Genomic DNA, 13,940 nt, shown 5'->3' with positions numbered 1-13,940 from the left:
TCCGGAACGGCTCCCAAACAAGGGCCGGGGAGGCGGAGCCGCCACTACCGGATCTTCTCCTTTTTTGGAAAGTCTCGGAGAACCGGAATTCCTCCCCGCCCCAAGAGACAGAGCTACCATCGCCGCCCCGTGGGTTCACCCACGGCAGCCGCGCCAGGATCGGTGATCGCCACCTCCTCCTGCTCAAGTCTGCAGTCCAGAGTCCCCGCTGCAGGCAGGGACCGAGAGTCCCAGACCCGGGCGCTTGTCCACCGGCTGCGAATCGTTCTCGGCGAGCACGGCGGAGCCCGCGCAGCCAAGCCGTATGCAAATTGGCCATGTGACCGCAAAAGCTGCCAGGCCCAGCCCTGTTCCTCAGTCCATATATGGGCAGCGACGTCACGGGTATTGAAGACCTGCCCATAAATACTCGGAGCCTAACACTTTCCGTCTGAGAGAGCAGCGATTGATTAATAGCTGGGCGAGGGGACACACTGACTGTTATAATAACACTACACCAGCAACTCCTGGCTCCCCAACAGCCGGATCACAGGCAGGAGAGAGTCAGTGGCGAATAGTCATTTTTTTTCTTCCTTAAGAAGCCAACAACTTGGTTGCTAGTTTTGTTAGATTTTTTTTTTTGGTGTGTGTGTATGTGTGGTGGTGGTGGTCTTTTCTAAGTGTGGAGGGCAAAAGGAGATACCACTCCAGGCTCAGTCCAACCCCTCTCCAAAAACCAAAAAAAACAAAAAACGGCTTCTTTGGCACTCCAGGTAGCGAGGGAGTTGGGTCTCCAGGTTGTGCGAGGAGCAAATGATGACCGCCAAGGCCGTTGAGAAAATCCCAGTAACTCTCAGTGGTTTTATGCACCAGCTGCCTGACAGCCTCTACCCGGTGGAAGACCTCGCCGCCTCGTCGGTGACCATCTTCCCCAATGGTGAACTGGGAGGCCCGTTTGACCAGATGAACGGAGTCGCTGGAGGTAAGCCGCGTGTCCTCTTCGGAGCTTGTGGGTGGGGAGCGGTGGGTGTCGGGGGGGGGCTTGGAGGAGAGACTGGGGACTTGAGGTGGACAGTGCTGACCACACTGGGTCTGAAGACTGGAAGTGGGTGCAAGGGGACGGGAAAGAACAGACTAGGGCTCCCGGGCCGTGCGCGCCGGCAGATGCACCTGGTCACCAAAAGCAACCCGCATGCCTACGGCTCCGGGCGCGCCCAGCTCTGGCTGGGCGCAGGGCTGAAGGATAATCCCTTCTTGGTCCTTGAAGCAGGTCCATCAGCCTGGACTCTGCGCTTCTGGGCTAGGGTTAAAGTGATGGGAAAGTTCGGCAGTCGGGCTAGGACTGCACATCTGGAGAGCTAAGCGGCAGGGGAGCGCTTAGGAAGCGCGCGGGCAGCGCTCTCTGGGCAGAGCCCACTCCAGGAGGATCTTCCTAGCGCGTTGCGCTTCTGGTGCGGCTGGGAGGCACCACCCAACTTGCGCATCGCCCCAAAGTGTATGGGGTTAGCAAGATGAAGCAGCGGAGCAGGGCAGATAACAGCGGGAAGCGGCAAGGAGAATGCCTAGGGAGGCCCGCGCTGGCACCAGTGTGCACCGGGTTCCTTGGCGATGCTGTGTAAAGTCGTCTTCCTCAGCCCCCGCGCCTTCCTAGAAGCCCAGCCTCTAGTCTTGGGCTAAGGCAGGGATGCGCGGGTGTCGGACTTGGCCAAGAATGTCGGGAGGGAAGGGAACCCTAGACTCCTTCCTCCGCTGCCCGGGTTCCCACTGGCAGTCTTCAGCTGAAGCGCAGCGGGAGAGGGAGGGGGAGGTGGCACCAGGAATTAGCAGCAAGAACATCACCCACCCACTTACCCATTCTGGGGTTCCCCTCTCCCGCGGCTGGCACCTTCTCTGTACCGCCTGGGATTGATTGGTCGGCTCTTTTTACTGATGTCTGTACGGTTGCCTGAGCGGTATGACCGACCACAAGGCAAAGGATTGGGAGAGAAGTCCGAGGCAGATGGGAAATTGTTTGGTACTGTTGCTATTCTTGGGTGTTTTTATTGGGGACTAGAGTCACAGATGGCTGGGGAATAGAGGCAGGAAGGGGCATGCCCTGCTTCTTGGAGATGCAGTTCTGGAGTCCCAGATTCTAGCTAACTTCTTACTGTCTCTCCAGGCCTCAGTTTCCCCACCTGTTGCTTTGTAGTGTTGGAATCATAAAACGGAGATGGCCGTGTGTGTGTGTGTGTGTGTGTGTGTGTGTACGTGTACACGTGAGCGTGCATGTGAATTAGTTCTTGCCTGTATTCTCATTGTCCCACTTCTTTCCTGACTTTCCCCTCCCCAGATGGCATGATCAACATTGACATGACTGGAGAGAAGAGACCCTTGGATCTCCCATACCCGAGTAGCTTCGCTCCCATCTCTGCGCCTAGAAACCAGACCTTCACTTACATGGGCAAATTCTCCATTGACCCCCAGTACCCTGGTGCCAGCTGCTACCCAGAAGGCATCATCAATATTGTGAGTGCGGGCATCTTGCAAGGGGTCACCCCTCCAGCTTCAACCACAGCTTCGTCCAGCGTCACCTCCGCCTCTCCCAACCCACTGGCCGCGGGACCCCTGGGTGTGTGTACCATGTCCCAGACTCAGCCTGAACTGGACCACCTCTACTCTCCGCCGCCGCCACCTCCTCCTTATTCGGGCTGTACAGGAGATATCTACCAGGATCCTTCAGCGTTCTTATCACCGCCACCCACCACTTCCACCTCCTCTCTGGCCTACCAGCCACCTCCTTCCTACCCATCCCCCAAGCCAGCTATGGACCCAGGTCTCATTCCTATGATCCCAGACTATCCTGGATTTTTTCCATCTCCGTGCCAGAGAGATCCACACGGTGCCGCTGGCCCGGATCGAAAGCCGTTCCCCTGCCCTCTGGACTCCCTGCGGGTCCCCCCTCCGCTTACGCCACTCTCCACCATCCGTAATTTTACTCTGGGGGGTCCCAGTGCTGGGGTCACGGGACCAGGGGCAAGTGGAGGCGGTGAAGGACCCCGGCTGCCTGGCAGTGGGTCTGCAGCAGTGACTGCCACCCCCTATAATCCGCACCACCTGCCATTGCGGCCCATCCTGCGACCTCGAAAGTACCCCAACAGGCCCAGCAAGACGCCAGTGCACGAAAGGCCCTATCCCTGCCCAGCAGAAGGTTGTGACAGGAGGTTCTCCCGTTCTGATGAGCTGACCAGGCACATCCGAATCCACACGGGCCACAAGCCCTTCCAGTGTCGGATCTGCATGCGGAACTTCAGCCGTAGTGACCACCTCACTACTCACATCCGAACCCACACCGGGGAGAAGCCCTTTGCCTGTGACTATTGTGGCCGCAAGTTTGCCAGGAGTGACGAAAGGAAGCGCCACACCAAGATCCACCTTCGACAGAAGGAGCGGAAGAGCAGTGCCCCTTCTTCATCTGCATCCGCCCAGTCTTCAGCCTCTGGGCCTGGGGGCTCACAGGCCGGGGGCAGCCTGTGCGGTAACAGCGCCATTGGAGGACCACTGGCTTCCTGCACTTCTCGGACCAGGACACCGTGAGATGAAGCTCTCTGGCTGACACATCAGTTTCTTCAGGCCCCAGAGGCCCTCCGTCCACTCGAGCTGCAAACACTACCGCCCTTCCCTGCTCCTCCCCTGTGATCCTGGGCAAAAGACCTTGATGGAGCCCAGCTCTGTCCCACCTTTTCATAGACGGCCTTCTGAAAACCTAGGCCATTTTAAGGGAGTTGACTATCACTCCAAGAAATGGGGAGCCAGAAGAGGGCTTGGGTGAGGGCCCCTGGCCTACAGGGCTGCGCTCTGACCCTGACTGAAAGATGTCTGACTATGGTCTGCTAGCTCTTTCCTTTGGCCCTGGATGCCAGTTGTGAGACTTTTTCTACAATAGGTTGGGAGTTGCTGATTCCTTTGAGCGAGGACAGCGAAAAAGACTAAATTAAAGCAAAACCGATGTGGCACTTTATTGGCTTGGGACTGACTTGGGGGTGGGTGGGTGGGGGGAGTTGTACAGTGAGCAGAACCTGGTCCTGGCCTTGGCACTCTGTGGCCCTAGAACAACGAATGGAAGTTTCTCTAGCTATCTCAACCCTTAAGCAATATGTCCTAAAAACACAAGAGAACGGAAGTGCAATGTTGGGAAGGACAAAGCAATTTCGGCTCCTTTTTGTTGAGGAACAAAGGTTATTTTTTCAGTGTAGATCCATTCAGATTTTGTGTATTTTTTTTTTTTGGTGTGCACTGTTCTCCGAGTTCTGAACCTTCGGGAAAGAAAATGTAAAGCATTTATGATCTCTTGAAATGAATCAGAGGTTAACTAACTTATTAAGGGGGAATGTACATAAGATGCATGCAGTGGTGTTGCAAGTGTCCTCTGTGCCTTGTGTGATATGGGCAGTGTTACAGGGTCTGCATGTGTACAGGATGCCTTACTATGGAAAAAAAAATCACTCCCTGGGTTTAAGTATGGCTGTATATTTCTGCCTATTAATATTTGGAATTTTTTTAGAAACTATATTTTTGTATGCTCTGTTTTGTGACTTAAAAGTGTTATCTTTGTAGTCAAATTTCAGATGAGGATGTGCTCAGTGTCACTGCAGCTGATTTGTTTATTAGCTCTTAATAGTTGTGGAGAGATGAAAAATCTATTCTAACAGAAAACCACTAACGAGTTCAGATAATGGACGGCTTACGACTATGGTGTAAATAAATACTTTTCAACAATATTTCTGTTGCAGAGATCATTTACAAAGTACTTCCTGGGTGGAGCTAAAATAGCTATTGACATCTGAGAACTATGGACAAAAGACCCCTTGGGCTAGGGGGCTAGCACAGGACCTCCATGTTCTCTTGCTGGCCCGTGGACAACAATCCTTCCTTTGCCAACAATCCTTCCTTTAGTCTCCATTCACAAGCCGTAGCTAGTCTTCAGGGACTTCCCCGTTGAATTAGTGAGGCGGCCTTCTGACTCACTGTTCTGTCCCCTGTAACAGCCTATAGCTTCTCTTTGCTCCTGAGAGGTCTCCAGAAAATAAGTACTTACAGACAAGTGCCTACTCAGAAATGACAACCCTGAGAGTTGCTTTCAGAGCTCTGACCACAGCCTGGAGCTCTGAGTTGTGTGGTTCTGTGGAGTGTGGTGGCATGGTCAAATTAGAAATGACATTTGGGGTTCGAGGATTAATCTTATGACCACAGAAAACATTTTCAAAGAGCTATCATCCCTTCTGATCAACACTGCTCAGACACTGCTGATGCCAACATTAATGAGGTGGCTTCAGGAATTACCCCAGGACTCATTTCTCTCCGGTCCTGGTGTCTCAGACGGTTGCTCGTGTTTGGAGGGACCATTTGTCACAAACTTGGTGCACCTAGAAATGATTCTCTAAATAGCTTAAGATAGGTGAACATGGGGCTGTAAAACTTCAAGGCAATCCAAACTTACTAGGTAAGTTGCCTCTCCCAAGATACCAGATTATAAAACTCAAAGGTTTCTTTACTGGGAACTTTGTTTTTTTCTTTTAAACACAAAATAACCTGACCTACCCACTTGTCTTACAAAGCAAACAGAGCATGTTTGTTAGCATCTTTACTCTGAAAATCGGGACCTAAATACTTACAATGTCCACTGCTTCTTAGGCAATATAATCTGCTGGTGTAGTCACTGCTCCGCCCCAACAAAAAGCCCTCCCTTGCTTCTGGTCCCTGTAAAGTCCCTCGGGCTGAAGGGACCCAAATTCCTAATCAAGGGCTTGCATTTTAGAGTAGTGGTCACATCTTTGGCCCTTGAACAGCACAAGGATCGGAGACAAAATTTATGGAGGCAACTAGTACCACCCCTCTCCCCAATCTCCTTCTTTTATCCCCCTTTCATCGATGTAGAAATTTCTTTCCAGAACTCCTGAACAAGAGATTTCAAAACCTTTAGTGTGGGATGTTTTCCTTAGAATTTCCCACTGGGCTCCGGCTTGCCAGCTGTCAAGAGTATTATTGTTATTTATCCACCATTGGCAACTATAAAGCAATGCCATATTGTGGTCACTTGGAAATAAATAGCTCTCTCCTGTAAAACGTTCATCATTTAAAGATCTTGTACAGCTAAATTTTGTACACTTTTTAGCCATCTTTAAAATTTTAAATTTTGGATCACCTTCAATCAAGATCACCCAAGCCAGGACTAAAAAGACTAAACATCACCTAAAGAATGAGACAAGAAGAACTCTCCATGCTATGCACACTGGTTACGTAATCAGTTCCAGGCTGGTGCTGTAGCAAACCCCCGCAACAAGTCACCAGATTTAATACACCTGCATGCTCAGGGCCACCCTTTCGGCTTTTGCGCCCAGATACTTGCATACCAGGTCAGTCAGTATCTTTAACCCACTTTCCTGGCTTAAAAGCATTCAGGCCGATTCTCACAATATTTTCAAAAAAAAAAAAAAAATCTAAGAAATCACCACAGAAAGGTAAATTTGGCTCTTTTACTCTCCTCCCCTCCACCCTGCCCTGAAGAATGTTTCAGGTAGGTTTTGTGCAGTGAGTCCTTAAAGATTCATGCCTGAGATGGTTTGATTTGTATAACAAACAGCTGGTGAAACCTAAATAACTTTCTCAATCCAGGTTATTTAATTTCTGTATCCTAATTGTTGAATTCGATCAAGGCAAATTATTTTATGGAAGTTGTTTCAACTGTTAACAAACACTTGACTATGTGTGTGGAGGCAGGTAGACACAGACACCTAAAATGCTGCCAGTCCAAATGGTAACCATCAAAATAGTAAGACAACACAACAAAGGGAGCACTTAAGCCTTAAGATTTTTTTTTCCTTTTAGTATAAAAGTTGACTTTGTTATGTTAAATACAAAAGCAGCCTTTTCGGTTACAGCAAAATAGTGTAAAGAGACATTAAATAATCTCAGCTGTGTTTTCAGTCGGCTTGCTTCAAAGACCACTCTCAAGAAAACAAACTAAGTTTATACCACTGCTTCGTCTCTGGCTTTTGGTACCATACCACCTTATGGAATAAACTGTGAGCTTCCAACAATAACCAAAATAGTTATCACAGTAATGTTTCCCTTCTCCACTTTGCAATAAGCAACATTATGTCTACGTAATTTTTAACATGCCTTTATTTCCCATAAGTACACAGATTTTACTCAGAAACGTAAATACCCTTGCATTGAAAGACTGGGTATCGTTAGGAAATGATCTCCTTTGACAGAAGACACCTCAGTGCAATGGACCAATCTGGGTTTTATGTAACCCTAAGCTCTGAATTCAGGCCTGCCGGTATAGGAATAAATTCGGTCAGGATAGTGGCAGAGCTCTGAAGTGGGGGGACACCGTTTCTCTGCCAGGCAGGAGAGCTAAAGCAGTTGACTCATTTGTCATAGGAGCAGGCAGGTTCTCCCCAGATGTCAAGTTCAAGGAACCTATAAGACAATGCAAGGGGGTGGGGGAGGAAAGGAATTTTGACAATGGGATTCTAGTCATGATAAAAACTCAGAGAACTCACTCTTATTGACATAGGAGACACATTACCTAAAAGGCAGGCTTTTTTATGTAATCAGCAGCATGTGGCAGTAAACCCATCAATTCTCAAAGGAGCAGGAAGGCATGAAAATCTTACATCGATAGATCACTGATAGAACTACGAAGTTGAAAAGCTTCAAGAGTATTTAGACAGACGGACAGACAGACAGATAGCTTCTCACCCAGGAGCTAGTTATTGCATTTATTATTGGTCAGAAAAGTTAAGTGACTAACACCATTGTGCTCATAGGTCTTTCCCAAGAAAAGGAGAAGGTAACTTTTATCCCAATTTCTAGACCACAGTCTATATTGTAGACCCACGGGGAAACACAACAGCAGAACTTATAGCTAACAGTTTATGCATAGACGTGCAAGGATTTTTCTGCACATTTTATCTTAGTAATGAGCATATTCTTTCTCAAGTGGCTCATTAAAACATATTACTGTTTTCACCGTAAATTTAATTAGTGTATTAGTGAAATTCACTGTTCTTATTGAACTAGTGAGGAACACAGTATTGCTGTTTTAGCTCAGAACAATTTCGTTAATCTTTTAAAAAGCACCTTAGTTTTTTTTCCTTCCAAACTGCTTGTAACAAACCTTTAGCATGTCTCCCTCCTTTTTTGCAACGAAGGCCTTCATAATAATTTTTATTACTAGCCTGGTTCCAGGCTATATTTCTACAGGACCCATTAAAGTACCCCTAGAGTATGCTGTAAAGTACACATGACCCTTGACAATCTTTGTAAATGAATCAACCTTTGCAGCAATCCAAAGTCTGTATGTGGCTGAAAACCACACTCATTATTATTCTATGAAAAGAGTCACATTTAAAACCATCACTTCTTATCTAGATTTTCAAACGAGTGGCTCAAAGAGCTGCTTCACCAGGATTCAAATATATTTTAGAGAACATGATCGGAAAGAACTTTGAACGCTAGCAGCCTTGGTAGAAATGCTTGGGTGTTGATCCTGGCTTGTTTTCATTTTTATTAAAGTGAAACAAAAAGCCACAGGCCAAGCCATCAGTAATTTGCTATCTCGTACCACCTTAACGACTGCACTGGGACCAGTCTGGATGTGTAACCTGGATACGTGGAGTCAAAAGCAGTTTCCCTAACAGGTCAACAAACACTTGCCACCCGTGATAGTAAGTCTCCATTTATTGCCAATATTATTATATTCTATTGCCACATGAGCCATCAAGAGGGCTTAGAAGACAGCTGGGCACATTTGATTTCTACAGTTTGTCTTTATGAAAAGGCCTGTGATAAAAAGGAACCCTATACATAGTAAACAGGGAAAACTGGTGGTCCATGGCCAGAATCGATAGTGTCAACACATCTGTAAACACAGTAAAGGGGCTGAGCCTCAGCCAGCCATAATGCTGCAGCAGCTCTAGGGTTTGCTGCAAGAGTTGGCATAGGGTTTATTCTCCAATCTTGGTGCCCTAAATGGCTAAATTCTCAATCATCTCTTCCATGTATCCATTACATATACATGTGTGTGTATACATACATATTTATACATATCAATGTACACACACACATTTATATGACGGTGTCTCATGCATCCAAGGTTCTGCTCAAATTCACTATGTATCCAAGTCTGACCTTGACTTCTGACCTTCCTGCCTGTACTTCCTAAATGATGGAGCTATAGGTGTGTACTACACTTGGTCTATGTGGTACCGAGGATTGAGCACAGAGCTTCTTGCCTGCTTAACAAGCAGCCTACATCCAGAGCCTCTCCCAGGGTACCACAAGCCTTCTACCTCTTCCTGCAAGAGAAGGCAGTTAGTATAGCACTGGCTCTTGTTGAAGGGAATGCTGGGACACTCTCCCCAGCAACAAAGCTGGAACCACAGCTCCTCTACAGGTTCCTCGGAGAATGCAAACAGACAGCCAGAGTATCTTTCTCTTCTTTCATAGGAAGAAGCTGGAAGTATGGAAATCAACAGGTGGCCAGGGCCTTTACATTCAGTTATTTGGAAGCACAGCAGATTCAGCTGCTCTGAATCGTCTGGTTAGAAAACACATAATTACTGTATCATCTTTGAAGCACATGATGAAAAAAGTCAGCTGAGGATAATACAGTCTTTGCTTTAAAGGCAAATCCCCAACAGCAACCAACAAGTCTGTTTAAATGACAGCTCTTGGGACTCGAGGGGAAGATGAGTTCTAAGGGCCCGACAGAGAATTGACATATGTGAGCTTCTTACTAAAGGTTACCTGAGTACACCAGAAGTGGCTACCAAGCCAGGGGAGGAACGAAATTGTCCTCAACACGCATAGTTCTGAGGGTGAACCCCAGCACTAGAAAAATGTCTTTTCAGAACTCCTCTCTTTAGAAGCTCAGTAGTATGTATGGTTTTTTTTTTTTTTAAATCAAACTAGTAAAAAAAAAAAAAACAAAACCAGAAAACAATTCAAGGTCATGCACAATCAGTAATAAATTAAACTATTAGGGACTATTAGGTCCTGTGGTCAGGAGAGAAAACAAATCTTAGTCATCGAAGGGAAGAGGGATTCAAAACCACTTAGTGTATTTTGTAGAAAATAAGCAACAAAAATGTTTTTGTTATGGCTTTAGGGTGGAAGCGCTTTAGGGTCCCTGCCCGGTTCCCTTAAATCAAAGCCTTGGTGGCAATACCAGGAATCAACCTAGCCTCCCGCCCACCCGCCCCCATAACCGTGCCCGGTGGTGTCTGTACTCCCGTGGGCCGTGCTCCCCAAGGTTGCCCAAGATGTGGCGCTGGTCACTCCAGTAAATCCATCGTCCGGGCGAGGGGGCAGAAGAGAGAAGAGCCCTTTATGGTAGGTAGAGGGCAGCCAGGTCTTTTCTTGAGTGGGGCAGGGTACATCTTTGGCCCACAGTTCCCGGGCGGCAGAAGCTTCAGGGTAGGACCTTGGGGCCTGGATAGGGTTCTCCCTCGCACCAGAAGTCGTCGGCCTGTGGTGTCTCCAGGAGCCACACTTCTCGGGGAATGTCGCAGGCAGAGCCGGAAGCCTCCTTGGGTCTGATGGGCTCCACTACACGGTAATAGTGGCAGTCCCGGCCGTCCTCCGGGTCGTAGGGTGGAGCCAGGATATCTAGGAAGGCAGCTGGCCCGTCCACCGCATCGATCTGGTGCAGGTTGTCCCGGTATGGAGTGAGCACGCAGGGCCCACTGGCTTCGGTGTACTCGGCCCGGGAACGCAGCACGCCCAGTCGCACGGCCTCCCGCTCCATGGGCTGCAGCGGGGGCTCGAACTGCTGCTCAGGCGGCGGTCGCCGATGATGCACGCTGGCCCCCGTGTCCAGCTTGTCCATGCAGCTGATGCGGACCTTGCCGTACAGCACCTTGAGCATACCGTGCATGCCCGGGTGGTCGTGCAGCGGGATGCACGTGCCGCTCTTGAGCAGGAACACGCCCAAGCTGAAGCCCTCCGTCTCGTAGATGTGCATGTAGGTGACCGGGGGGAGGTTGCGCGGCAGCGGCTGCGGCAGCGCCTTGCGCGGCGCGATGTTGAGGTCCTCGGCGCGCACCTGGGTCAGCAGGCTCTTGAGCTGGCTCAGGTTCTCCGGGAAACCCGGGGCCGGTCCTTCCGTGCCCGTCGAGCCGCCGCGGAAGGTGAGACACGCCTGGCGAGCGATGCGCTGGATCAGGGAGGCCATGTTGTCGCGGGGCATGCTTGGCGCTTCCTGCGCGGCTCGCGGCCTGCCCGTTCCGCCTCTGCGTCGCCCCTTGCGGTCTCCGGCGGCCGCCACGGCTGCCCGAGGCCCCCCGCGCCAGGCGGGAGACGCCCCGCAACGACCGGCCGGCGGGGCGCCCGGGGGCCGCCTTGCACCGTCGCCCGCTTAGCGCGCCAACGGTCCGGGCGCTTGCCCGCGCGCGAAGGCGAGTGCGCACGCGCACGGCCGCTGCCCGCACTCACGCTCGGGGCACAGGTAGGCGCTGCGCGGGCCGTGCCAGGCGCTGCCTCATGCGCGGAGCTCCATTCACGCGGCCCACACCAGCGACGACAGCCGGGCGCGGCGGGAGCGCTGCAAGGCACGCTGGGATTTGTAGTCCGAGCCTGCGCCTGCGTGCTGTACGGACGCGTCCTGCGGAGCAGGGGAAACCAGGATTTTTAAGACTTGGCAGAAAGTAAGCAGCGCGTTCGTTCTCGGGAACCGCGGGGTGTTTTTCTTGTTTGAGAAAACTTAACTATTATGCAAGAGATCTAGCCATCTAACTACAACTCCCGGCATCCCCGCAGACCGGGTGACACACTTCCGGCAGCTGGTGGAGGCTTTTCGCCGCTGGGAAAAACGGAGCAAGAGCGTCGTTAACCTTCTGGTGCCGCTAGGGCAGGCTGGGTCACTCGGGGTCACCTTTGACTCTTGCTCCCTGGGAATGAGGTTTCGGGGTCAACCTTAGCTCCTCGTAAGCCACACTGTGTGCACTGTGGAGATCCGTGGATGGCGCTTCTGTACTTTTCTGTTTCTTTAGTGGTGAATGGGGTCGAGCGGGTAACCAAAGCGGTCACCCAGCACAGCTGTGCACAGCTGTTGTTTGCCTCTGGGCCTGATGACGCTGCTCCTTGACTCACTCATAGCAGGGGAAGCTTTGAGAGGTCATTTGCTATGGCCAAGGTTCTATATACCAGGGGTTATCCATTCCCGGAGCATTCCTCCAGTTGAGGAGGAAGGGACTTTTTTTTTTTTTTGTCAGAGTAGATTATCACTATCATGAGGCTCTAGTGCAATGCAACCTTCGGGCTAGTTTATGAAGTTAGGCCACGCAGAAGTTATTCTCAGGACTTTTTACAGACGTAGGTGGTGGCTGGCAAAAGGAGATAGTAGGTACCAAGAATTTAAATCTTAACCCTGAATTCAAGATCTTCTTGGACTTCCAGAATTAATCATGGGTTTATAACTGCAGTGGCCCAGGAAATCCTCTTCAGTTCAACAGGCAGGTTTTCCCCTGCAACCCCCCAGTGGAATATATATCCTAGCCAGTAAGTGTGGTATTCCAGGTACCTTGTTAAGTATATTAAATAATGAGTATTATCTTAGTAATACCCTCACAGAAACTCCTAAGTAGGCACTGGCTATATTATTCCCCGTCTGTACACGAGGGATTAAGTTGCTGGGGCACATGTAGAAAAGCAGTAAGTGCAACTTAACGAAATGCAGTTTGAATTGGTGTGAAAGGAACCAAGGGACACAAGGACTTAGCTTCTGCAGCTTACTGTGGCACGCACAAGCTGTGTGTCTTTCAGCACATCGTACCTTTCCAAGTCGCCAGTCCGTTCATTCACAGAAAGCTAGTTTTGGTGTTACCATAGCTTCTGAACCATAGTTTCTCACCGAAAGCCCTTGGTAGCTTAAAGGGTGATTCTAGAAGTTACACCCCAGGGCTTCAGATTCAGTACTGGGGTGAGGGATAGAATCCTGGCTGGGAGACACCCACTGAGAGTGGTTCTAGGTTCAGCACCACGTGGGGGGTCACTGTGAGATCTGTAAATGATGAGCCAAGCCCATGTACATTCCACAGGAAGCGACCGTAAACAGAACCTTAAACTTACTTGGCTTTTAGAAGCTGTTGGTGTGCCATTCTTAAATGCACTATCAAAGTTCACTGTGCAAGGAAATCCGATGCAGTTTAGTTGTAAAGTAAGGAATATTTAAGAGAAAGTTCCTTTGTTTTCACATAACAGACTTTTTTTTTCCCTTTCTGGCTTTACTTGTATTAAAGAGTAATTAGCAGGACATATGGCCAAAGAGCCCAGACCTAAGCAGCATACAGCCTGCTTGATTTCCACGTATCCCCCACCCCCTTTAATAGTAGTCTGGGATTACATAAATGAAGCTAAGTGTTTCATTTGTACACTGGAAAATTAGATACATGTGCAAATGCCCAATGGAGCCTTTGGGAACATAGTAACTACCGCAGGACAATGGGCATTATTAAGATTTTTCAGTGGCTACAAGTTACCCTTTAAAGGCCAATAGGTTTAGGCATTCAGTGAGCGCTGAAATGGAGTGTGGTCTCAGAGCAGAGCTTTGAAAGGTTATTTTGGTTGGGTTGACCTAGTTAATGCCTCCTCTCGGGCCCTCACTAGTCATCCTTCAGCTGATGAAGTTTCCAGACTACCTGCACAGGAAACATTGCCGGCGCTTGTCCAAAGGGCTGTTCCCAAATTACATTAAAATCTGTATGAGAAGCTTTTGTGTGTTGACGTTTTGGAGATCCAGTGGGTGTTGGCATATGGTGTTTCATAAGTCGCGGGACCTTCATAGTTCTTTTTGATGCGTCCTTCAGAGCTGCACCAAGGACCGATATTGAACCTAAGGGGTTTGCCCACGAGAAGTGTTGTGTTTTATAAAAAGATAAAGAGAAAAGGGGTATGTTTTGATGGAGGTGCGGTAA

At 49.4% G+C, this 13,940-nt stretch overlaps 2 protein-coding genes across 2 annotated transcripts; one reads left to right on the top strand and one right to left on the bottom strand.

Annotated features, from left to right (window-relative positions):
- The first annotated feature begins 431 nt into the window (after positions 1–431).
- Positions 432–4,736, top strand: Egr2 (early growth response 2). Its single transcript, XM_028780282.1, has 2 exons — positions 432–961; positions 2,309–4,736. Exons 1-2 carry the CDS (start codon positions 793–795, stop codon positions 3,550–3,552), a joined length of 1,413 nt encoding a protein of 470 aa, XP_028636115.1. The 5' UTR covers positions 432–792; the 3' UTR covers positions 3,553–4,736.
- A 5,481-nt stretch (positions 4,737–10,217) lies between these two features.
- On the bottom strand, positions 10,218–11,215 carry Ado (2-aminoethanethiol dioxygenase). The gene has a single exon (XM_028780263.1). It carries the CDS (start codon positions 11,213–11,215, stop codon positions 10,439–10,441), a length of 777 nt encoding a protein of 258 aa, XP_028636096.1. The 3' UTR covers positions 10,218–10,438.
- Between the last annotated feature and the right edge of the window lie 2,725 nt (positions 11,216–13,940).

The sequence above is a fragment of the Grammomys surdaster genome, unplaced genomic scaffold, assembly GCF_004785775.1.
Source record: "Grammomys surdaster isolate TR1022 unplaced genomic scaffold, NIH_TR_1.0 367, whole genome shotgun sequence".
Lineage (NCBI taxonomy): Eukaryota > Metazoa > Chordata > Mammalia > Rodentia > Muridae > Grammomys > Grammomys surdaster.
Note: the sequence above shows the minus strand (reverse complement) of the source record. Positions and strands in the feature narration are given on the sequence as shown.

What these genes read in the sequence shown, in the direction of transcription:
- Egr2 (XM_028780282.1), top strand. Translation starts at nt 793, where the DNA reads ATGATGACCGCCAAGGCCGTTGAGAAAATCCCAGTAACTCTCAGTGGT. An exon ending in GATGAACGGAGTCGCTGGAG is followed by an intron (nt 962 to 2,308) that starts GTAAGCCGCGTG and finishes TCCCCTCCCCAG; the next exon opens with ATGGCATGATCAACATTGAC.
- Ado (XM_028780263.1), bottom strand. Translation starts at nt 11,215, where the DNA reads ATGCCCCGCGACAACATGGCCTCCCTGATCCAGCGCATCGCTCGCCAG.